General features: G+C 41.8%; 1 protein-coding gene across 6 annotated transcripts in view; it reads left to right on the top strand.

The window, feature by feature from the left end:
* NKTR (natural killer cell triggering receptor) overlaps positions 1 to 24,712 on the top strand; it is a 36,622-nt gene extending 11,910 nt beyond the window's left edge. For 3 of the 6 annotated variants that reach the window (XM_083466601.1, XM_083466603.1, XM_083466604.1), the window contains 11 exons: positions 7,614 to 7,643; positions 8,259 to 8,404; positions 10,427 to 10,652; positions 12,834 to 12,986; positions 13,947 to 14,034; positions 14,870 to 15,015; positions 16,045 to 18,897; positions 20,429 to 20,524; positions 20,776 to 20,835; positions 21,181 to 21,285; positions 23,370 to 24,712. In XM_083466601.1, the coding sequence (XP_083322727.1) occupies positions 7,614 to 7,643; positions 8,259 to 8,404; positions 10,427 to 10,652; positions 12,834 to 12,986; positions 13,947 to 14,034; positions 14,870 to 15,015; positions 16,045 to 18,897; positions 20,429 to 20,524; positions 20,776 to 20,835; positions 21,181 to 21,285; positions 23,370 to 23,448 (3,982 nt within the window). In that variant the 3' untranslated portion in view covers positions 23,449 to 24,712. Of the gene's footprint in view, positions 1 to 2,092; positions 4,748 to 7,613; positions 7,644 to 8,258; positions 8,405 to 10,426; positions 10,653 to 12,833; positions 12,987 to 13,946; positions 14,035 to 14,869; positions 15,016 to 16,044; positions 18,898 to 20,428; positions 20,525 to 20,775; positions 20,836 to 21,180; positions 21,286 to 23,369 lie in introns of those variants that run through there. The other 3 variants (XM_083466605.1, XM_083466606.1, XM_083466602.1) reach the window with 3 other exon arrangements.
* Positions 24,713 to 25,495: the final 783 nt, after the last annotated feature.

The raw sequence follows: 25,495 nt of genomic DNA, 5'->3' as shown, positions 1-25,495 counted from the left end.
TATTCAAAACTTTATAAACTTTGCCATCTTTCTTTTTGGGTAAGAATGAATGGCGCTTCACAGCCGAGTTAAAGGAGTATCTTGTCCAGGACTAGACTCTTCTTGTTTCAAGATATCTCTGCCTTCATGAAGTTCAGATAAGAGGCATATTTAGGTTGTTTCCTTTTCTAAAAAAAAAGTCCGAAAAATGGAAATTGAATATAACCAGAAGAAGGATTGGAAATGGATTTCCTTCATACTTCATTGGGCAAAGAGATGTAGGTTTGTTGTGAATTCTGTTTATCTAGTCTGGCAGAAAGATGGCTTCTCTTGAAACTGAACACTTGGATTAATCGTATATTTAGTCCTGAGCACAAGCAGTTTGTTCACTATCCTTGCTACCTTCTCTCTTGCTCACACTTTTTCCATTTTTAAGCTTATCTGAACTAGAGAAATAACAACTGATAGTACATTGATCAAGAAGCTACCAATGGGCTCTAAAGTTTCTTTCATATTACCTGCAGGATTGTTTGGTTAATAGGCAAACTATTAGGAGCTGGATCTTAAAGACCGGCTTTTAATAAAGGCCAACACCAGAGTTTAAATTGTCTTAATTCTGTAAAATGCTCTTAATAAATAGGTTTATATTTCACTCTAATCCATGAGTTCAGGGAAAATTTAATTTTATGTAGACACGCTTCTCAAGGTTCATACATATAGAAACTGATCCCAGTAGCTGTCATATTTCTAGGACTGTAATCATTTGCTATCTTTTCTGGGGGCTCCTTACACATTATTGATATTTGAACTGGAAAGGGTTGAGTGGCTTAGGCTCTATGAGTTTAAAAAAGATGGATTCATCTCTGGCACAAGGGGAGCAGAGTGACCTCTGTATTACCTCTGTGCAGCTATTGAAAGCTGTTAACTTTGAAATCAGGAGTTGAGTGCTCTGGTGTTGAGCACATTGCATCCACAGGGAAAGAGCAAGTAGTTGGTGCAGATGAGGTACAGAAGGGACTTCCCAAGAAGCCTGCTGCATCAGGGTCAGCAGTGTTGCTCTGAGCAGAGAGGCAGCATGGAGCTACAACAGCTCCTGTACATCTTGAGTTCCATGTGCACAGAATTGCAGCTGAAGCTCCGAGCCTTCATGGATGCAAATGATTATAATTTAGAGGTGACGCAGGTGGCGCCGTGGGCTAAACCACTGAGCCTAGGGCTTGCCGATCAGAAGGCCGGCGGTTCAAATCCCTTTCAATGGGGTGAGCTCCCGTTGTTCTGTCCCAGCTCCTGCCCACCTAGCAATTCAAAAGCACGTCAAAGTTCAAGTAGAATAATAGGTACCGCTCCAGCAGGAAGGGAAACGGTGTTTCCGTGTGCTGCTCTGGTTCGCCAGAAGCAGCTTAGTCATTCTGGCCACATGACCCAGAAGCTGCAGACAAACGCCGGCTCCCTCAGCCTATAGAGCGAGATGACCGCCAACTCCAGAGTCGTCCGCAACTGGACCTAACGGTCAGGGGGTGCCTTTACCTTTTAAGCGCAGTGTGCTAACATTATTTTTAGGTGCTTCCCTCTAAGTAGCTACCTCCAGTGAACTCCCCAAACAGTAATTTTTTGCATATGTGTGTGTGCGCGCACACACTCCAGAAATATCTCTCTCTTGAATTCTGTTTTAAAAACAAACAAAAACAACACACTTTTTGGAAATCTAGGAAACCTCTAGGAAACACTCTGAAATATCTTCGTGTGTTCACACCTCTCTTCCGTGCCCATAGAATTAACACCCCTGCTTTGCAGTCTGAAAGGACTATGTAGGTGGATGCAGACTGACTTTCAGCACACACTAGATTGTAGGGGTATGCATTGACTCTGTGTAGTTATTGAATTAAGAGATCAATAGGGATGATTCAGGTAAGGTTTTCAAACCCCTGAGTTATATTAAGGCCTTAACAAGATGTCTCAAGTTGGATCAGACAGAGATCCCTAATTCTTGAGTTGCTGTGTAAACTTTGAGTGCCTCTCTCTCTCTCTCTCTCTCTCTCTCTCTCTCTCTCTCTCTCTGTGTGTGTGTGTGTGTGTGTGTGAGAGAGAGAGAGAGAGAGAGAGAGAGAGACCAAGCTGAATAGGTTAACACTCTGAAGTCAAGAGGAGAATTGGACAGGTTGGAGGATATTGTTGACTGACAAGTCTAGTTCTTAAAAACTGAAATATTTTTGTAGGGCATTCCATTCACAATGATTTGAGGGAAGACCCACACATCTGTGCAAATCAATGGAGAGAAACCTCCTCCCCACACGGGTCAAGACTTGGCAGAGCAGGGGCAGAAGCCCCTCTAGCCAATGGCCCTTGGGGTAACAGAGAACTCCAGAACAGATCAGGCTCCTTCCCAAAGCCATGGATAAAAAGTTGGCTCTTGTGACCAGTACACTAAGTGATCAGTCTTAGACTATTAACAAAACTACTATTTATACCAGGAGCCCCACACATTTTGTGGCTTTGGTTTTTTAAATAAAGATATATTTTCTAAGAATTAAAGGAGCACATGTGGGACTCCTGCATACAAGGGGGGGATTTTGTGGAAACACCCCTCGAAAATCTCTTGCTGAAGATCAGGAACACAGAATGAAGTACTGTAGTTGGAACAAAAAATCAGCAAGCTTCCCCTATGAGTGGAAGATACTCTGCTTACGCTATGAGCTGTTAGGATCCTGGTCCAATGTTTTGTAAATATTTTCATGAGTTACTATTCTCATAAGGATGTGTTTAAGTGCTGTATACTGAGCTACAACGTTTTCAATCAGGCCAGGAAGTACAGCTTTTAAGCCATATTGTCCAGGTTCCACAGTACCTTGCAGTTCTGGAATTGAGTCGAGTTCCAAAAGAAGTTTTGTGATATGCCCTAGAGGAAGATCTGCTGTTAAAAGGGAGGTGGTGGAGGGTGTTAGAATATTCAGCTGGGTGCACACAAGCTCAGGGGATACCTAAAATAGATTATAGCATGAGTATGTGAATGCACATTTTTCCTTACCGCTTGTGCACACACACACAAAAAGTAAATATTTGGCCTTTAAACACTGTTTTAAGAATGCAGTGTTTGTCCAAACATGCAACTGGCTTGCAGTTAAATCTGCTGAAGCTTAGTTTATGAACAGCTGCAAGTATTTGGAACAGTTCTACAGCTTTTTCTAAAACATAGTTGGAGGGTGGGGAGGTCAAATTTTTAGATGCTAAAGCTATGGTAGACAGGGATTGTGTTTTGGGAGCGGAGGCTAGGGGGTGTTCAACCTTGTGACTTTTCTACTTTGTGCTTTCATTTGTGGACGGTGGCATTCTAAGAGAAATCTAAAGCAATGGATTTTACAGCTGGTGTACCTGGTCTTGCTTGTGATGAAAGTTTCTGTGTATGTACAGTAGTGCATTTCTTGGAGCAGTTAATTTCACGGTGCAAGGTCTTTTAGTGTAGCTCTCCTACAATATTTCTCACACCATTAAGAAATGATTGATTCCTACTTTCTTAACATCAAAACAGTTCTCTTCAGCTCAACTTAAATATGGATAACACAGCTGAATTGCTGTAATGAGTAAATTCAAATAAAACTGACCCAGTGTGTTTGGCGTGACACATGGGCCGATACACACATCACAATAAACCATGGTTTGTGGCTTAATGCCTTTCTGTGAATAAGCAGTCTGCTAGTACATAATTCTGAATCCTGTTTCGTTTTGCTCTGCCTCGACTGGAGACCAGAAGAACAAACCACAAGCCTTGGCTTAGTGTTACGTGCAGACCAGCTCTCATTCTCCCCACCCCCAAGAATCAATGAGTGCTAGTTCACAACACTGCTCATTCACAGGAAGTCCTTAACAAGGACTTCCAGGCCTTGTAAGTCTTAGTGAATTATATTTCAGGTAAACCGCTTAGACGTTTTTACAATTAAGCGGTATATAAATTATTTTAAATAAATATAAGTGATAAAGGATCTCTTCAAAAATGCTTGCTGGTAATCTTTGATGTACTGAAAGAATAACAGTAAGACCTCCAGTACAAAATGTTAAGTTTAGGGAATGCTGTCTCTTTTCATATGGTTCGCTTTTTTGTATGTTAAAGCTTTACTGCCTATAATGTTTTCTGTACTGCTAGAGTTTCTTTCTGTCAGGTGAAAAAGACTTTAAAATGAGTGTCCATAGTTACTCAAGAAAGTATGGACTTTTGTGTTTTTAACATTCTTCATTAGCTTATCTTCCTTTCAATGGTCTCTTATAACAGGGGTATAGGGTTGCAGCTAACTTAAATTTAGTAGACCTAAGGTAGTCATGTATATTAATTTCAGTGGGTCTACTTGGAGTCTGACTTGCATTGGATACAACCCATAATATCCCGTACAATACAAATTCATCCTCAGATGCCAAAATCACTTACACTGAAGTCTACACATGTGCATTGCATACTCTTGAAAATTTTCAGTAAAAAGATCTTTTCTAGGCAAAGGTTTAATAGAGTGCATTGTTTGTAGTGACACTTCAGTACATAAGCAAGGCATAACCCTCAACTTACTTTAACCTTCTAAATATGAACATGAAGAAAATTTAGAGCCCTTCTTTTTAAAGTGTTCTTGGTTTTGCATACACTTTGAAAACTGCATTCACTTGAAAAATATTTTAAATTTGTATTAAACATAGACTCAATTTTGTCTGGAATTGTACTACAATTTATTTCTTGCCATTTTTGTGTAAAATTTACAGAAACAGTGTTACATCGTGCGCTCCAAAGGTAATGTCTCATTCCTCTAAGGCTGTGTTCTTTCTCTTCTCTTTTTTTCTGTCTTTCTTGTCCTTTTCTGATCATATGTGCATTAAATCTTGTGGTATTGAAGTTCTTCTTGGGGGGGAAGTACCAGTTTTGAGCAGAGCAGTTTGGTCTATATGACAACACTATTTTAACCCCTAAATAAGTATTCATTCTCTCGGCTTGGGGGGAAAAACCCCAAGGTGTTATTTTGTGATAGAATATCAAAATATGTTAATTACTTGTAGAAAGCTAGTTGCTTTGCTTTTTGGGGGAAGAGGAACAAGCAACATTCTCTATGCAGTGCTTTTCACTAGGATGAAATTATGCTTACACATTTGAAAATGTGTGGGATGGGTAGATCACCAGCTTGCGTTCTTAAACTGCAATTCTATAATGGACTTCCAGAGGAAGGAAGGAACATTGGTTAAAACATTGTATTTACAGGCACCTGCCATCTTATTTAACAACATGCAAATACAAAGTTTCAAGTTTATCAGAATATCTAAAGCACGGGGAGGGGGGTAAATAAACAAATAAAAATTATTCTAATTGTCGGTCAGAGCACTTCTGTCTTCCTCAATACCTTCCTGAAAATGTTAATAATGTCTGTGTAGTGAAAATATTCTAAAATCCCTTAAACATTTAGATGAGAAATACTATTTTATGGTGAAATATTCAAACCCTTAATAGTTAATTATCAGACTTCCATTTGGAAGCTGGTGGTGTTTGGACTGTATAGTTTCTGGTAGCCATTTTATGAATTGTAATCAAACTTGTCTTAAACTTCTGTTTTAATTCATAGAATGTGGATTGTTTCACAGTGTGCATTATTCATCCTTGCAGCAGCTCTTCTAGATTGGTTCCATTTTATTGATAAGGGAACTGAGACTGAGTGACTTGCCAGTAGCTACCCAGTGCATCCATTGATGCAGTAAAACTTGAACTTGTAATTCAAGTTCCTGTATGTCACATACTGCACCATTTGAGCTCTGTAAAGAATCAAATTATCAAAATGATCATCCCTTTTACTAAAGGGCGGTTCATACATACATAATATTGGTGGGATGTTGGCTGCGCATTACCAACATAGTTGGAACGACAGTAATCATAACAGGATCCCCAAAGCCAAGTAACAGCAAGGTAATACTTGGTAGCACATTGTGCTCCTTCGCTAGTTTTTCAATGTTCTTTGGTGTCAGGAACACGTAACCACCTGCTTAATATTCACTGTTCTGGATAGTTCTCTGAAAGGTAAGCATTTGCTCAGGGGTAGCCAGACGTCTTTCAGGACGTATAGCAAATCACAGGTTTCCCACGTTTAGGTTTGTGTGGTGCAAAACTTTCTGTCCTTCCTTCCACATTTCTGCTCACCATGTTGTATACCACTGCTGTCTGGCGACTGAGGGGTCCCAGTATTGCTGTACAGCAGTCTTGCCCCTCTTCCCACAGTGCAGGGCCAGGCCAGTAAGTCTGCCACCCTTTATTACTCCAGAAGAAATTGGAAGAGTCCTTGGCTGCTACTTGGTGACAGTGCCTTGAGCAGCCTGGTCAAGCAGAGACCAAATGGGCAAGCTCCGAACCTCTCTTTCCTGTAGGGAGGTAGAGGGCTCCTTTGGCTGCTGTTCAGGCAAGGCACTCAAACAAGCATTGCTTTTTGACTTGGTTACCAAAGCCAGCCAAGAACAGTGGACCCTGATAACGAAGCTGCTGGTTTATAGGAAACTTCTAACAGGAATATTTGATTATCTTGAAGAGTGGAACATAAGTTAAGAGGACTTAGGAGGAGGACTCTTAATCAAAATAATAAACTCAGTGGCGGTTCTTGCTTTTTGTGGCAAAAATTCTCTGCGTGGTATGCAGAAGGGGGGGGGGTGCTATACTTGGGTTATAACTTTCCCCTGAAATCTTTTGTATCATCCTCTTACTGAGCCGTTGACAGATGGGAACTGTTGGAATGTATGACTTGAAAGGGTTTAGTAGTGACCGGTACAGTGTTTAGAGGGATGAAATTTCAAATATAGCATTTACGTCCTGATTATTATTTTTTAATCTCCTTAAAATACAAGCCATTGTAGGAGTAGACAGGAACAGGACTTGGAGTTCAATAAATTAAGAGTCTCAGCTAAGGCTGCAGCCTTATGCAAACTTACCTGGATGGAAGCCCCATTGAATTCAGTGGGACTTAGTTGTGATTAGATGTCAACAAGATTTCAGTGCTAACCTTTGGTGTTACTTGACTGTCTATAAATTTTACCGATCCTTTTCTAGAACAGTGGCTGTAGACCAGTCTCTAGTGAAAAGATTTGAAGCTGATTTGCAGAGCCAGAAGAATAGCGGGGAAACCAATTTGTTTTGCAGAAACTGATTTTATCCCCTTTTTTTGTCTAATAATTAAAGTTTTGTGTAGCATACGGTGTTGATACAGGCACCTAAATTATTATTGCCGGATTTTAGTGTTATTGGTAAGAACCAGATGGCAATGCTGTGCAGCAGAGCAGTATGAATCTTGTTGCAATAGATGAAATTTGTGCACATGTACAGTTATTTGCCCAATATCAGCCACAGTGAAACTGAGCTGTTAATGTATGTGCCCTGTCTGCATGCATATCGCCTGGAGGAATAACTGAAGTGTGGCTTTATGCTGTAGTAATAGTAATTATTGAAATATATTCCATTTCCTGAATTTCATAAGAATCTTAAGCTTTGTATGCAAAAAATTATTAACTTGGCCCTGTTTTTTTCCTTCCTTTTTTGTTTTATGTGCCACTCTGCCTTTTTACCTCCTCATCTGAACAACTGATTTTTTCCACACACACACAAAAAATCATCTTATGTTGATGTTAAACAGAACTACAAAGCCTGCTCCTCATCTTGATGGGTAAGATACAGATATTTGTATTCTTGCACTTTAGGGCCATTTGGGCCAAATCAACTGGAAATTTCTCTTGAACATGGACTTTTAAACCAGGAAGGTTCAAATCTCTGCTCATTCCAAAAGTTCAGTGGATTCTGTAAATTATACATGGTGGTTCTGTTCTTCCACCCCACTTTTTATCCTTGTATCATATAAGATCATTTAGAGTCGTTATTCTAAAATTAAAAGGGCAATAATGCCTCTCCTAGTTTCTTTACGATATTCAGATGAGAAACATATTGGTTGCTGTAGGAAGGACAGTCTGAACACATAAAGAAAATGAGCAGGATAGGCAAAAACTGCTTTTTAAAAACCCCAATTTACTTCACCTTAAAAACAACCTATGTGTGTAATTAAAAGTGTGTAATGTGCGACTCCATATGTGTCTGACAGAAAACATGTAACAGGGCATAGCATATTGGCTCTGCATTTTGCCAATAATTTTAAAGCTTTCTTAACACAACCTCTTTTTAAATGAATTTTCTGTGTTAAGGATAACATTTGTTGCATGAAGTCACTCCAAGCAATTACTGCTGGCATATAAACCAGTGCACTTTTTTGCATCTTCTGTTTCTGCAGTGTACATGTTGTCTTTGGATTGGTTATTTCTGGTTTTGAAGTAATAGAACAAATAGAAAATCTGAAAACTGATACTGCCAGCAGGCCATATGCAGATGTGCGAGTTATTGACTGTGGGTTGCTGGTTACAAAATCGGCAAAGGATGGTAAGCCATTGCATACTTCCTCGAAATCTGTGAGATAATATCATAATTTGTATTAGATCTAGGTATTCTGCGAGGTAAAGAAACCCTTTTTTACGTGCTTTTACTATGTTTCCATACTGAGTTTGGTCATATTGTGTTGCTACATTTGGGAGAATGTGGGCTGCATATTGGAAAATGCTCAATTGTTAAACCTAGAATACAGTGGTGCCCCGCAAGACGAATGCCTCGCAAGACAGAAAACCCGCTAGACGAAAGGGTTTTCTGTCTTGGAGGTGCTTCGCAAAACGAATTTCCTATGGGCTTGCTTCGCAAGACGACAATGTCTTGCGAGTTCCTGCTGGTTTTTTTTCCTTTCCCCCCCTTTTTCTAAGCTGCTAAGCCGCTTATCAGCTGATCCGATCAGCAGATAAGCCGCTAATAGCGCTAATCCGTCAATGGGCTTGCTTCGCAAGACGAAAAAACCGCTAGACGAAGAGAATCACAGAACGGATTCTTTTCGTCTTGCGAGGCACCACTGTAATACAGGAATAGTAGAAGTGTGCTTCCTTATTAAATTTTAAATGTTTAAATAATGGATCAAATTTTCTAAGCTTAAATCATAGTAAAACAGGACATTTTCATGATAAAGTTGTCTACATAGAATGAGTTTATAGCGTGAGTCCCTAACCCATTTTCAGGCCAAGAGGTCAGTCCTCATGTGGGCCAAAGTATAGATGGGCGTGTGGTCATTTAATTTTTAACAATTAAAGACAAATCTTGGTGTATCTTGGGGTCATAAACCCTTTGGCATCATAGAATAAGTGCATGGGACCTGTTGGAATGGTCAGGTTTTTGTGTGTTTTTTAAATGACAAAATGGACTGGGGGCACATAGTCCCTTTAGGGACTACAACAAACCTTAGGGCATCACGACAGGGGACCCATAGGAGCAGTAATAATAACAATAAGACAGATTGGAGTAGGGGACCACAGAAAATCCCTTGGAGGCTGGATGGAGCCTCTGGGCGTGTGTTAGCCACCCTTGCTATAACACAATGCGTCTGTCAGCACCCTACTCTTCATGATTTTGTTTTTTAAGATGGCCTTTTTTTTTTTACTCTGCATAAGACCGTGATCCATCCAGATGTAGGCATAACTTTTCCCACAAGAGAGTGTGGTGCTCATTTTCTCCCCAGCGTCCCCTTGGCCTCATTTGTACCACAGTCATCACTACCAGTGGCATAACCTGTGGACCAGGTTGCTAGACAGAAGAGGGGGGCTGGCTGTATTGGAGGTGCACACTGATCCCTGATGGAAATACTGGCCAGAGAAAGAGATGTTATGGAGGGCCTTGGAAAGAAGAGGACTTCATTGATGCCTGTGCAGAAACTATTCAGTGGGCACTGTTAGGCTAGCCAGTGCAGATAAATTGCATCCCAAAGTCTTTTATATTGTGTGCGCGTACCCTCAGCAGTTGCAGTTTTTACATTAAACAATAAAACACTATGAGTATCCATTCTTATGCCCTCTTTAAGACAGGAAAATGAAAGCAGGAAGGAAAAGTTAAGAACCTGGATGAAAGAAGTCTTCAGGGCTATTTAAAAAATAAGGCAGGAATTAAGATGTATATTTGCTGGGGGTGACGTTGAGAGTTAAATACTTTTACAATATCAGCTGCTGACATATAGCACAATGTCTGTCTTCCCACAGATAACCAGCACGTTGATTTTATATGAATGTACCTGGATCCATTTTCTCAAGGCAAATGGCAGTAAACCATGGCTGCATTGTCCAGCATTAAATTGTCTAGCATTTGGTTAATGCCAAATAGCCAGTGTAGCCTTTTTATGTCTGCCCAGTGGTCAATCAGTATGGCTAGAACTAGCATACTATCTCAAATATTTAGAAACAAACAAACAAAAAAGTGTAATGATCTAATCATGATCCCCAGAGTTAATTGTGTTTGTGGTTTTACCCACGCTGAATGCAAATCCATATGTTCCAAGTGTGAATTATCAAAATGTATTAACTTTCCCATCCTAAGCATTGGAGAAGAAGAGAAAGGTGTCTGCTCACTCAGAAGCTTCAGATACTTCCAGCAGCAGCTCGTCTACTTCATCAGAATCATCATCTGACAGTGAATCTGAAAGTGAGAGAAGTAGGAAAAGGAAACGCAAGCGGAGAATGAAAGCTAAACAGTCAAGGAAGCGACGAAGGGAAGAGAAGAAAAAGGAGGAACCCAAGAACAAACGGGCATCAAGCCAAAGAAGGTATCTAATACATTATCACAAGAAGAGATGAATAAGCTTTTTTATCAAGGTTTTAACGTTTTATTCACTTCTGTTCATAAACCTGTAAGCTTCTCTTGAGCACCAAGTTTTAAGATTCTTGGCTTGCAGTGAAGATAACTGTCTCACTGTCAGACTTTTTGCATTAGGAAATAACATTTCAGGGCATAATCTGTGAAGTTGACTTTGACATGTTACATAAATTGATGCTGACATTTAGGACTGAGGAACCAGCTCTAACCATTTAAGCTAAAGCTCATCACAGTAAAATGAGTAGGGGTATTCATGGGTCTCAATATTTGCCTTGTATCTGTGCGTTCTTAAATTCTTATCTCTTTCTAAGTTGCTCTGTGTTCTTCTGCTTTGACCTATGTGTGAGTTTCCAAGCTACTCTGTGTAAAATCAAACACCTGTGTTCTCCCATTTGCTATAATGGAGAATCTAAAAAGAGCCAACCCCAAAACTTTTACATGCCTACAACTAGGTCTTACAACATGAAGCTCTTTAGAATGTGGCTGCTGAATTCTGAAGGGCTCTGGTTTGGTTTTTTGTAAAAGCAAAGCATTGTGAGGTTTTAAGAACAAAAATGAAGCTTTTAAAAACAACATAACATCCATTTCCACCAATACTCGTGAGCTCTTCTGCGCTCCGCCGTTATTATTTTGGACAGCCTCGCTTCTTGCAAAGCCCATGAACTTGGAGCAGGAGGGAAGACCACAGCTCCAAGGGCTGAGTATGCCCCCCTGACTCCCATATATAGCTTCTGTAACTCTTCCCCAGGCCACACCCTTCACTGAACCTGCACCATAGTGTTTTTTGCTTGGCTGCAAAGCATCCTTAAACTCTGATTATTCCTTTCACTTGTCTGAATGAAAAATAGAGAGGGATGTGTGAAGATACCGTATTTTTCGCTCTATAAGACACACTTTTCCCCTCCTAAAAAGTAAGGGGAAATGTGTGTGCGTCTTATGGAGCGAATGCAGGCTTCGCGGGCTACCCCAGAAGCCAGAACAGCTAGAGGGAGTGCTGTGCAGCGCTCCCTCTGGCTGTTCTAGCTTCTGGCTTAGCTGCGCAAAGCCGCCACAGGGCAGCGGGGAGCCTTCATCCTGCTGCCCTGCGGAGGTTTCGTGCGGCTATCCGTGGCTTTTGCAGGAGGTGGGGGAAGGGACAGAGCACGGCTCTGTCCCTTCCCCCACCTCCCGCAAAAGCCACGGATAGCCGCGCTGCCTTTAAAGTGTGTGTGTGTGTATGTGGCTCTTGGGGGCTTTTCCCCGAGGAGGGAGAAGGGCAGCATGTGTGCAGCTCTTGCAGGCTTTTCCCCAAGAAGGGAGAAGGGCAGCCCATCAGTGATGGGCTGCCCTTCTCGGGGGAAAGCCTGCAAGCGCCGCACACACGCTCCACGCGGCTCGTGAAAGGGAGCACTGAGCAGAGCCTGGGATGCATACAGGCTCTGCTCAGCGCTCCCTTTAAATAATGTTTTTTTCTTGCATTCCCCCTCTAAAAACTAGGTGCGCCTTATGGTCAGGTGCTTCTTATGGAGTGAAAAATACGGTATATCCCTACAGTGCAAAACTCTCATTCATTACTCCACCCACTTTTGCCCTCTGGTCCTGCTCACCATGGGCATGTGGCCCTTGGGGCAAAAAAGCTTCCTCATCCCTGACCTATGGAAATAGAGAAGAAACAGCAGTATATGACACAGAGTAACATAGAAACAGTGGGAAGCGGGGGAGAGTCATTGACACCACACTTTGATAAGAGGGAGCCCCTCAGATTGCTTAGTTCTTTAACCTACATACAGAGCCATTGCATACCCTTCCATATGGGAATCTATGTCACTACTGGAGCTCTTTGAATTCCACTTTTTGCCCTCGAGTAAATTAATGCAGCTTATCTAAAGGAATAGGAGCAGATAACCTGCAGGCCTTAATTCTCTGCTTTTCTGGAGAAGTAAATTGTGCTGACTTAAAGAAATTCAGGAAGTTAAAAAGTTTAGGAGTTTGATTCATCACCAGGCTATTAAGTTTGAGAAAAGCTTCTTACAGTGCCAGGAAACTTGATGTAGAAAGTTGTCACATACAGAATATAGTCTGACACATGCAGTTCTCATTTGGGTTTCGAAAATTGTGTGTTTGTGTATTCTAAATTGCTCTTTCTATTCAGCCATCCTAACAGAAGCGAAGAAAATGAAAAAGCAGTGGACTCAAATGCGAAGAGGGACAAGCCCGTGGTCCGTCCTGAAGAAATTCCTCCAGTACCGGAAAACAGATTTTTGCTCAGAAGAGACGCACCAGTTATAAATACAGAGCCTGAGCCGTATGCAACCATTTTCTTCTTGTTGTATTTGTTCCTTCTCTGTGGGACTGCTCCTTTTAAGCAATCCTTGAGCCAGTTGTGTATTTGCAGTTAGGGAGTTAGTGGAGGATCATTGTAACTTGCAATAATACCTCAGCATTACAGGGATGCAGTTCATATGCTTGAATTTCGATGGGATGCTTGTGTACTCCCATGGCTGGGGGGGGAAATGTATTTTACATGTAGGAAACCAAGGTCTTTATTTTTTGATGGAAGAAATGTCTCATCTAGCCAGCTATTATACCAGTTGCTGTTAAAAAAATGGGACAAGGGTGCAGAATTGTCACAAAATATGGGATTCCAGTTTTTGTTTTCTCTGAATGTTAGCCAGCTTTTGGTTTAGAAAGATCCTCATCATGAACTCTCTTATGTCCTGACCATTATAACCTGGTCCCCAGATACTACTCTCATACCTAGTGGGGTATATGCAGCAAAGGGTGAAGAAATCCTACATGCCCATTTCATTCTTGGGCCATGTGATGTAGGCCCCTGGTCAGGTTAGTCTCATAGCAATTCAGCATCTTTGGGGAAACTCCTTTCAGGAAGAGTCAGATTCTTCTCTATTGGATTCCTTAAAGAGGTGTCTTTCTTGGGGGTACCCCAGTGAAAACTTTGATGTCCAGGTGATCCAGCTGGGGAGCCAGATGAAGGAATGCTTTTACAGTATGTGATTGCACCTCTCAGCTAGGAGCTGTAGAGACTCGTTTACCTTGGGTTAAAATTCTGTAACTTTGGGGAGGGGAGGGAGTGCCAACCAGATGCTTCTGAACTGTGTCTTAGCAAAGAAAAAGCTATGCAATTAAGTGTGTGGCCATTTGAGTCACTTGCTCAGTTTGGGCTGTCTTTAACATTTGACTGCAAGAAACATATATTATTGCCAGTGCTGTTTTCCTTATACCTGTATAATTCTTAATATTTAAGGAAGCTGCTTGATGTAGCCCCGGTTTTGAATGACCAGAAGCCTTCAGTATCTAAATCTGGAAGAAAAATCAGAGGGAGAGGCACAATAGTATGTTTTCCATATTTTCCCCCGCCCTTCAAGCTTTGTAACTTACATGAGAACTTTATTTTGGCCTGTGTTTGAAAGCTACCTCTGTTTGCTGACCACTTGCATACAAAAATTCATACTTGTCCCTGGATGCGGAAGCAGGAATGAAGAGGTTAATTGCAAAGTATTATTCTATTTCTCCTAGTGTGGGATCCAGGACAGCTCCCAACATGAATAAAGAATGAGTGGAGCTAAAAACACACCAAATGGTTATAATTTCTTTTTAAAATAAACAAGTTACCTTATAAAAATAGCACTGAATCAAAACAAAAAATAGTGATATAGGCTTCTCTTCTAAATGGAGATGGGGATTGATAGTAAGGCATTGTAAATTGGCTGAGAATGTGAGACCTCAAAAGGTGGAGTAGCAATAAACAACTGAAAAATATTATCAAAATGTATTGCTGTTTTTGCCTGTTGCTCGCAGAACCTTTATATGGCAAAGAACAGAAAGAGTAGAAGTGGAGATGATTTTGTAAAGCCCACTAGGCAGCTGCTGTAGTTTAGCTTCTTGTGGGCTCTGTGTTCTCCTGTCACAAAAGCTCTTTCTCCAAGTTGAACAATGTCTCCGCTTGTACCTACATTTTCTCTTCCTGCAGAGTTCCTCTGGCAAGGTTTGCTTACCTGCACAGAAAATCTGCAAGTAATCTCCAGATTTGGGTGTAACATATGCTCACTATACGGTTGCCCCCAGATATTTGTTTTTAATCGTGGATAAGCCTTGATGATTGTGTACGAGCGCTACTGCATTACGGATTTTGTATACAATTCTGCTTCTGCTGTTGTATTTTTCTAGCGATACCATACACCACCTCGTTCTCGCTCGTGTTCAGAATCTGATAATGATGAGAGCAGTGAAACTCCGCCACACTGGAAAGAAGAAATGCAGAGGTTAAGAGCCTATAGGCCACCCAGTGGAGAAAAATGGAGTAAAGGAGACAAGTAAGACTAGCTCTCTTAAATTATTCTTGTCCCCTAAAATAGTCAGTCGATTACATATAGGCACAAGATGAATAAAGAGAGTGGTAATAGCAGATTCTGTAAGGCATCTATTGCACTGCAGTTTAGATAGGCTTTGTACCTGGTAAGAGAGTTTATTTTTAGATGGCTACAAATAAGAGAGTAGGGCTGATTGGGTAGGGAAATTTTACTTGGGTGCTTTGCGTCTAGTTTACATCCTGTTATCTGGAACAGGGCGACATATGTTAATCTTACTCACTTGCAGAAACTTCTTGAGTATTAAAACAGTTCGGGGCTGCATTGTAAAAGAACTATATGAACAGGCTAAAAATAATTCTAAAATGGAACGATTTTTGTTTATGAAAATCTGTTGAGTTTGCCCCAAAATATGTTTCATGAAACTTTAGTTATTTGCATTTTGTGAAGCTCCTTTGCCCCACCCTCCGGGCTGTTTTCATTCCCAGTGAACTACCATCGTAGCTTTAACAATGTTCCCCCATGGGACTGCTTTTGGAATGAATTCCATGGGTACACACTTATCCAAAAAACTATTCATCTGAACAGTCAGCCAAGTTAGTTGCTCTGAGGACATGTTCCTGAGTATTAACACAATTTCGTTGGATCATATTTGAGCAACTCCTTTGAGGCATGTGAACTGAGGCTTTGTTTATCCACTCAGATGTAGTTCTGTCATTTTGGTTTTCTTTACTTGAGGTAGAGATACTGCTCTCAATTTCATGTGCGCTAATTGTTGAGGGCCTTTGTAGGAAGATGGCTGTACCAGCCCAGTACTTCCAGGCATCTGCAGATCATGTACCCAGGTCATTAGACCCATGCTGTATGGCTCCTGAAAACTCTGCTAGAGAACTTTAGAAGCCAAGCAAGCATAGTCAAGGAAATGCTTATTAATTAATTAATTAATTAATTAATTAATTAAAATTTATGTTTCATCCAAAGATCTCGGGGTGCTCACAAGATACAGATAAACATTTTATTCATTTTTTTTCTTAGGTTGAGTGACCCAGGAAGGTGGGATGAAAGAAGTCTGTCTCAGAGGTCAAGGTCATGGTCACATAATGGTTATTCTGACCTAAGTAGTGCTAAATACGGTCGCCACCACAAGAAACACCGGAAAGAGAAAAAGGCAAAGCACAAAAAGAAGGCCAAAAAGCAAAAACACTTAAAGAAGCAGAAGCAAATTAAAAAGAAGAGGTTATCTACTTCAACAGAGAAAGAATCTTCTCGTTCTTCTGCTAGAAGGACAAAATCGCCTTGTGATCGGGAGAGGGTGTCCCGCTCTTCCTCACTTTCTTCTAGAGATGACTCCTCCAGAAGAGACTGGTCTAAATCTGATAGAGATAAGCAGAGCTCATTGTCCCCGTCAAGCAGGGACTCCCGGTCATACTACAGGTCTAGAACCAGGTCCAGAACCAGGTCCAGATCTTATTCCAGAAGAAGTTCTAGGTCAAGAATGGCTTTTAAGTCTTCTCAGTCTAGGAGCAGATCAAGATCTAGGTCCAGTTCCAAGCATCTGAAGATGGTGCCCAGTTCACCAAAAAATGTCGTAGCTCGTTTAAATGAATTGAAGCCTGTTGCAGTCGAACCTGTCATGGCAGCATTGCCACAAAATGACAAAGTTGTGATACAGCCCGTTGTTGCCGAAAGCATTCCAGTCATATCGCTTAGTGACAGTCCTCCACCTTCTAGATGGAAACCTGGGCAAAAGCCTTGGAAACCATCCTATGAGCGAATTCAGGAAATGAAAGCAAAGACCACTCACTTGATGCCTACTCAGACTACCTACAGTTTAGCAAGTGTCAAAGATGCAAGCACATCCTCTTCATACCGGAAGCGGCGAAAAAGTTCAGATAGTGACCGCAGTGATTATTCAAAAAATCACAGTGATAGAAGTTCAGAGAGTTGGCGAAGGTCGAGGAGCAGGACATCTCGAAGTAGATCCTACTCCAAGTCTTACTCCAGATCAAGAAGTCCATCCAGCTCAAGATCTCGGTCAACTGTTAGATCCCATTCAGTGCATAAATTCCCCAGTGACCGGTCGTGCTACAGTGGGTCGTCATCTTATTTTTCTCTAAGCGAGGATGAACGACAGAAAAGCAAAACGAAAGAAAGTGGGCACTTGTCAAAGAAGAGACAAAGCAGTTCTGAAAGTACTCTTCTGTATGCAAAAGATGCGGCTTCTCAGAAGCACAGGGAGAGTGTGAGTAGATCCTCTTTGGACTTCTCCACGGATAGTGAGCAGGTGACAAAACCACAGCAAGTGCAGGAAAAAGGGCCATTGCAGCAAGAAAAAGCAAGCCGGAAGCGAAAGAAAAGCAGCTCTGCTTGCGATGGGAATGAAGAAAAGCCCGGGTCTGAGTGGGGCAGTGACCATTCAAAAAAACGACATTTGGAGGAGAAACTGAACTCCCCAAGAAGTGGTCGAAAAGCAAAAAGGAAAACACGCGCTGATAGTAAGTGGGACTCTGAATCAAATTCAGAACGAGGTGGAAACAGGAACTCTAAGGAAGATTCAAGGTTGTCTTCTAGCAAGGAGGAAGGTGAAGCCACATCAGACTCTGACACAGATCTCAGCCTCGCCAAGTGCAAGACGAAGTTGGATTCCTCCTCAGGTACACTCAAGACGAGCAAGCAGTTCTCCCCTTCTGAGACGGAGAGCTCCCATTCCAATTCAGGGGCCAGGGGGAAATCCAGAAAGCAAAAACACGGCTCCAAAAAGAACCTCAAAAAGACACATTCCAAAAAAGCGAAGGAGAAATCCAAGGGTAAAAAAGAAAAGAAGCATAAGGCCCAAAAACGAAAGGAAACATTTCACTGGCAGCCGCCTCTGGAGTTTGGAGAAGAGGAGGAGGAGGAAGAGGACATCGCTGTAAAGCCACGCATCAAGGATGAGAGAGAGAAGCCAGTCGTGACAAAAACAGATAAAAAGCCAGATCAGGATTCTGAAAACGATAAAATCCTCCAAGACCAAACGGGGAATGACAAAAAGCTCAGTGAAGAGAATAAAACTGTAGGCCAGACATCACCTGCCGTTAAGAACGTTTGTAAAGTTAATGGGGAAGAGGCAACACCAGCACATGCTCTAAATTCAGAAAAAAATACGGAAATTTCGGAAAGGGCCGGTGCTGCCAAAGTAAATAACGAAAATGAGGTGGATGTTACCCAGATGGATGACATGGAGATTTGTACTCCAGAGCATAATTCGCCCGTGAAGGTTGATGTGGAACTTTCTCCAGTAAGTCTGAAGGTGAACCTGCAGGACATTAAAGTTAGTAAGAGCACAGATGTGCCAAGCAGCTCTGAAGCGGAGAGTGCAAAACCAGGACTTGATGCTAGAGAATTGACTGGTAGCAAAGAAGGCAGCACACAGAGAGAGAAACAAAGACCTACGCCCGTCACAACCATTGCTGCTGTGGAAAGTGTGCTGAAGACTGAGCTGGTGGAAAACCCTCAGAGCAGCGTGGCTGATAATAAATGGAAACCGTTACTGGGAGTAGGGAACCTGCAACCTGCAGCTCTGGCAGCTTCTAGTGTTCCTTCCGAAGCCAAAAGCGTGGCCTCGTCGTCTGAGTCAAAGCCACAAGGTTTAAGAATAGAAATTAAAAGCAAAAACAAAATTAGACCAGGCTCCCTGTTTGATGAAGTTAGGAAGACTGCCCGGCTGAATCGGAGACCGAGGAACCACGAGAGCTCTAGCGAGGAGGATTCTCCCACACGGGAAAACAGCCAGTCAAGGAGCCATAGCCGGTCACGAAGCAAGTCGGACCCCAAATCCAGGCACAGAGCAAGATCCCATTCCTACAGTCACTCCAGGAGTCGATCAGGAAGTTCCACCTCTTCTTACAGGTAAGTAAAATTACTTGCATTTTACAAATAGACATAGCTCTTTCTTTATGGACAGTCATCAGGATGCACACATGCCTGTTCCGTCCCTGTTCCTCCCCCTTCCAGTGTCAAAAACGGCATGCATGTCAGTGGTTGTGCGTGCCTTAAGTGCACACAAACACTCAGTTGTCTGTATTTCTTTCATGAAATGATGGTAAAGAATAAAACATAACAATTGGTGAAGGTAGAGGGACCCCTGACCATTAGGTCCAGTCGCGGACGACTCTGGGGTTCTGGCGCTCATCCCGCTTTACTGGCCGAGGGAGCCGGCGTACAGTTTCCGGGTCATGTGGCTAGCATGACTAAGCCGCTTCTGGTGAACCAGAACAGCGCACGGAAATGCCGTTTACCTTCCCGCTGGAGGTATTTATTTATCTACAGTGGTACCTCGCAAGACGAATGCCTCGCAAGACAAAAAACTCGCTAGACGAAAGGTTTTTCCGTTTTCGATTTGCCTCGCAAGACGAATTTCCCTATGGGCTTGCTTCGCAAGACGAAAACGTCTCGCGACTTTGTTTTCTTTGTCTAAAAACAAAGTCATGTTTTGTTTATAAAGTTAATTTATTTTCCCTTCAATTTTTGAACTGCTCTTTACAGTATGTGTGACTTTAAAGAGCAGTTAATAAACTGTTGTTGTACCAAATTTGGCTTTGTTTGGACTTTTTTTGACCATAGGAACGCATTAATTGATTTTCAATGCATTCCTATGGGATTTCGTGCTTCGCAAGACAAAAAATTCGCTAGACGACAAAAATTGCGGAACGAATTAATTTCGTCTTGCGGGGCACCACTGTACTTGCACTTTGACGTGCTTTCGAACTGCTAGGTTGGCAGGAGCAGGGATCAGCAAGTCCTAGGCTCTGGTTTAACCCACAGCGCCACCCGCGTCCCAACAATTGTTAGTAAAAACAATTAAATTGTTCAGAAAACTAGAACCTGCAAGAAACTGAAACCATGTCAGCATTGTAGGTATCTGCGTTGTTGTTGTTTAGTCGTCTTAGTCATGTTCGACTCTCCGTAACCCCATGAACCAGAGCATGCTTTGGAAACACCCCCCTTCTTCTCAAAGCTTCTCCTTTTTTTATGTCCATGGAGTTTTCTTGGCAAAAGACTGGAGTGGATTGCCAGTTCCTTCTCCAGGTGGATCACATTTAGTCTAAACTCTCCGCTGTGACCTGCCCGTCTTGGGTGGCCCTGCACGGCATAGCTCATAGCTTCTCTGAGTTATTCAAGCCCCTTCGCCACGACAAGGCAGTGATCCATGAAGGGGAGGTATCTGCGTAGGCTTGTGCAAACAAAAATGTTTTTAGCATGTGTCGAAAAGAGTGCAGTGAAGGCTCCTTCCTGATACCCATAGGCTATTTCAATGTTCCTTGCTCAATGGGGCTAGCCTATTGGTCACTATGTGCTCCGAAAACCATAAAACGGACCCCTGTGAATAGCTGGGCTTTACTTTGCACAGCTTTTAAGTATATGCACTTGAAATCTCTAGGTCACGGAGTTACACGCGAAGCCGGAGCAGAGGATGGTACAGCAGAGGCCACTCAAGAAGTCGAAGTAGTTCTTACGACAGTTGCAGGAGTCACAGGTTAGTACCAGCAAAAGGGAAGGGGAAGTGCTGGAGAGAAGAGAATAAATTCCTGCAAAAATCTGCTTGAAGCCTCGTTTGGTTTCTTACCAGAGGCACTCTGTAGATTTAGTATGGTTTAAAAATAAACACATATTTTGTCGCTTGGGGAAATAGTTATAACTGGCTTTAATGCAAAATAAGCAAGCACAATACCGGGACATCTTTCTTACAGTTTAAAAATGTCATGTCATTCTTTTCTTGTTTAATAGTCGCACTTATAGTAGAAGTCGGTCCAGAAGCAGCTCTTACGATCACCACAGTCGATCAAGGTATGCTAAGAGATCATTTTTTTAAATATGACTCCAGTATATAATGGGTTAGTAACAGCAAATTTAAATGATACATTGATAATAAGGTGCTGTGGCTTACTTTTCTAAACAGGCTTTTTTTTACTTCAAAATTGAAAGAGAATAATGGAAAACATAGCTACATTGAATGGGTGCCTTTATAGATTTATTTTTTTTCATTTGAGTTTAGTTTTTAATTCTCTAGCATATTGTATTTAATCCAGATATATTTTCTGTGAATAAGAAAGCTTTGATGCCTCTAAGTTTATTGAGGGAGATTCAGTGTTAAACAAAGTAAGCCATTGCTTGGTTTTTCACCCATGAAAGCAGGTCCTATACCTATGACAGTTACTACAGCAGGAGCCGTAGCCGAAGTAGAAGCAAAAGGAGTGACAGTTACCACAGATCTCGCAGTTATGACAGACGGTCCAGGTATGTGGTTTTTGGCAGCTAGGCTGAGGAACTTACTATAGACAAATGCAAATGACATTTGCCTCTCACCTTCTCTGTTCAAACTACTTGTCTCCCTAGCAGTAATGTGAATCGTTTACGAATCTTGTGCAGTTGCCAAAATTCCACAAAAATAGGAGCGACCCAAGGGCTCCAAACATAATTATTATATAAAACAAAACAATATACAGTGGTGCCTCGCAAGACGAAATTAATTCATTCCGCGAGTTTTTTCTTCTTGCGAGTTTTTCATCTTGCGAAGCACGGTTTCCCATAGGAATGCATTGAAAATCAATGCGTTCCTATGGAGACCGTCCGGGGACAGAGGGGAAGCGCCCCGGGCCTTCCCCTCTGTCCCCGGACCTGTTTTAAAGCAAGGGAAGGGGCAGCGGGGAGAATTGCTTCTCCCCGTTGCCGCCCCTTGGTTCAAAAGGGGTCCGGGGAGAGAGGGGAAGGCGCGCGCGCGCCTTCCCCTCTGTCTCCGGAGATTGCGGGGCTGGCAACGGGGAGAAGCGATCTTCTCCCCACCACCCCTTGCTTCAAAAGAGGTCCGGGGTGCGGGGGCAAGCTTTGTTTTGCGAAGCAAGTCCATAGGGAAATTCGTCTTGCGAGTTTTTCGTCTCGTGAGGCGTTCGTCTTGCGGGGCACCACTGTAAATCAGAGTACAGTAAAATATTAAAAGTCCATAACCATTAATAGTAGAGCAGTAGAGCAAAAGTAAAGTACCAAGGCAACATAGCTACCCAATACCAAAAGCCTGGTAGTGCCACAAGTTGTGTGTCACTGCAAAAAAGTTCTGTGTCTCATGCAAGCTTCGGCTACACGTGTGACAACAGCAGAACACAAAGCAATATCATTTCTAATTACCTTAACAGGCGAGCTGTTTCCTATTAGAAGAGGTGTTCCTTGTCACCTGAACTCAAGTCATTTAGGGCTTTGACGGTAATAAGCGCCTCAGACTGTACCCAAAAACTAGTAATGTGATCACATGTTCCACTGTGAAGCCAGTGTGATCACATATTCCAGTGACAACAGTTTGAAGTGTCCCAACACGTCACACTTCAGAATGCCTCACCTAGTAGAGTGTATTACAAGTAAGCCACTCTGCATCTAACCAAGGCTTGTGCAGGTGGCCATATCTACTTTCTCCAGAAACCATAGTGGTGGAAGGGTGCTTCGAGCTACAACTACCATGTTGCACCCCAGGGGATCCCAGGCTACACACGTGATCAAAATAGCCAAAACAGATCAGCTCTCCTATTGAACAAAGGCACGTCTGTCTTGTCTCAATTAGATTTCAGTTTGTTAGCCCACATCTAATCCATAACTGATTCAGAACTTACTCTGCCTCGCTGGACTCATAGAGGAACAAAGAACTAGGTTATTACATTTGATTTTTATTGGTAAGCTAGAACACACAGCAAAATAGGTTACCTTTGGTGACAGCTGTTGAACTTCAGAGGTGACACAAGTGTCTCTTCATATTCTGTCTAAATGTTTCTGAGAACACCTGATCACTGCTTTTTATTCCCAGTAGTGGTCCTGATGTGTAGTTTTCCATTAACAACCTTGATAGGTGTTAGATCTCATTATGGTGCCAACGCGTCAGCTTTCCACCACATTGCCTGAAAAGGTGTAATTGCCCTATGTTTGGGTGTTGAAGAAAATCAATATTTTAAAAATTGTCCCTTCTTACTCTCTTATGCCAGGCTTTTTGTTCTGTTACCTCTTTTTTTATGATGCTTTGAATCAAAGTAGGTGTTGGCTGTGTACCAAGTTAGGTGGTAGGTTCAAAACTGGCCAAAGACAACCTGGGTGGGGAGAGTCCTGAAATATACCTCTAATTAGAGTAGTTGAACTTTCATCCATTTGAGAGTTTGAGAAAATCCATGCTTGAAATAAGCAAGCTTTTGTGGGGGGAAAGCATATTTAACATAATGAAATGTATTTCATTTCCTTGCCATGCCACTCTGCTCGCAGTGGGGACTGCTGCAGAATTTTGTACTTGAAAATGTGACACTTCAGCGGTGTAGACCTTCACTTGTGTCTTGGCTTTTCCCCCCTAGATCCTACGGCTCAGACAGCGAAAGTGACCGCAGTTATTCTAACAACCGAAGCCCCAGTGAAAGCAGCAGATACAGCTGAAAGCCATAACCATTGGAAATACGGATTGTATTTAACAGGGGTTTCCCCCCATCAGTACTGTGCAGACCCCTTTTTCTCAGTATTCCCAAGTAAAACTGACAGATGCCTAGTGAGGTGAGGCCTTAACAACTTCTGAGCACAACTTTTTCATATGCTGTCTTCTGAACCCTGGAGTTAGATTTATCAATCATGAGAGATTTGGATTTGCAGATATCCTTATGTATTGAGAGAGGCCTGATGTGTCAGAATTACCTCTTGGGACTAACAAATGGCTTCTAGCCTTTTCTCAAAAATACGCTGGCAGCCATGAGACTGTGAAGGAGGAGGAGGAGGAGAATACTGTTCCAAGACTACCTTCTTTGCAGTTACCTAATAAGCTTGTATTATTTCAGTGGTGATCTGGTATAAGCCTTTACACGAGCGGAGGTGGATAAAAATATTGAAGGCAGGTATTTCTGTCTTTCTGCAGTACAATATGTAATAGGTTCAGGTGCAAAGCTTGGCATCTCTTTCTTGGAAAAAGTTAAAAAAATGTATAAAGGTGTATGTTAAGCCTCAAAAGATGGTAGCCTAGAGTTCTATTTCAATTCTGTATCCATGCTATAAGAATGTAGGAATAATGTTGCACCCTGGATTTGTAAAAGCCAACCTAAAGAGCCTTTGACATTCTTAGTCATGTCTTTGAACACTGGGAATAGTTTCCGTGGGGACTTTCTGACCACCCGCCCTTCAGTGAATGAGACTTGTACAAGATAATTTGGTGTTTGATTTTTCCCACTGGCTTCAGAATACCACAAGGTATTTATACTGTTAAGATTTTATACTGTAGCAAAGGAAGACATGGGAGTTCATTTTCAGTGTTCAGCACCAAAAAGAGTCTCAATAGTGACAGCAAACTGTTTGTGAATGGGTTTACAAACACTCATTTTCAATTCAAAAGCACTGTATTTCTTCCAGTGGTTTGATTCAGCAGTTAAAGAATTGTTTGTAAATGAACATTTCAGTGTAAACAAATTTTCATATGAAATAGCAATGTTTTCTAACAGCAGAACTAGCCCTTCTGATCACTGGGTGTGACAGCAGAGGGGAAAATGCTGTCTGTAACTGTAGTCGTGATACTGAATTTAACTTTCTATTATTTTGAAATGCTGTACATTTCTTAAATGTTCTCAAATCTGGATTTTTTTTTTTGTCAAGAGCTAACAGCTGTACATTTGAAAATGTGATCCCCCCCCCATTGCAATTAAAAATATAAACCATTTAAGTATATTGGATATTGGTTATTCAGTGCTCATCAAACTCATGGCATCCTCCATTACCTCAAATGCAAACCTGGGTTGATAGAACTGAGATTGTTTTCAAGCTTTTTCGACTTACAGAGATTGGGTTACATCGGTTATTTAATTCAGTCATTTAATTCAAACCAACTATTTAATATATTTAAATAATAATTGTCAACTTGGCCTATATGTCAATGGCAAAACAACTACCGTATTTTTTGCTCTATAAGACTCACTTTTTCCCTCCTAACAAGTAAGGGGAAATGTGTGTGTGTGTGTGTGTTATGGAGTGAATGCAGGCTGTGCAGCTATCCCAGAAGCCAGAACAGCAAGAGGGATCGCTGCTTTCACTGCGCAGCGATCCCTCTTGTTGTTCTGGCTTCTGAGATTCCGAATATTTTTTTTCTTGTTTTCCTCCTCCAAAAACTAGGTGCGTCTTATGGTCTGGTGCGTCTTATAGGGCGAAAAATACAGTATTTTATTTATTATTTTGTTGGCTGCAAACGTGTTTTAATTGCTATAAATCCCTATACTAATACTCACGTTGAGCATACTGAAAAGGTAAGTATCTAATCGTCCCAGTTAGCCTCCACATATCTTGAGCAATCACTGAGTATGGTGTTGCTTCTCGCTGTAAATCATTATCTGGAAGACTTAGCTCAGTGCAGATCCTGGGAGCTCGGGAACAAGGGTGTTTGTGAGGGCATTTAGCGGGGGAGGCCCAGATTTCTGTCTCTTGGTTGTCCACTGTAAGAGTCTAACCGCTG

The sequence above is a fragment of the Podarcis liolepis genome (genome assembly GCF_965112155.1).
Source record: "Podarcis liolepis genome assembly, chromosome: 12".
Taxonomy (NCBI): Eukaryota; Metazoa; Chordata; class Lepidosauria; order Squamata; family Lacertidae; genus Podarcis; species Podarcis liolepis.
Note: the sequence above shows the minus strand (reverse complement) of the source record. Positions and strands in the feature narration are given on the sequence as shown.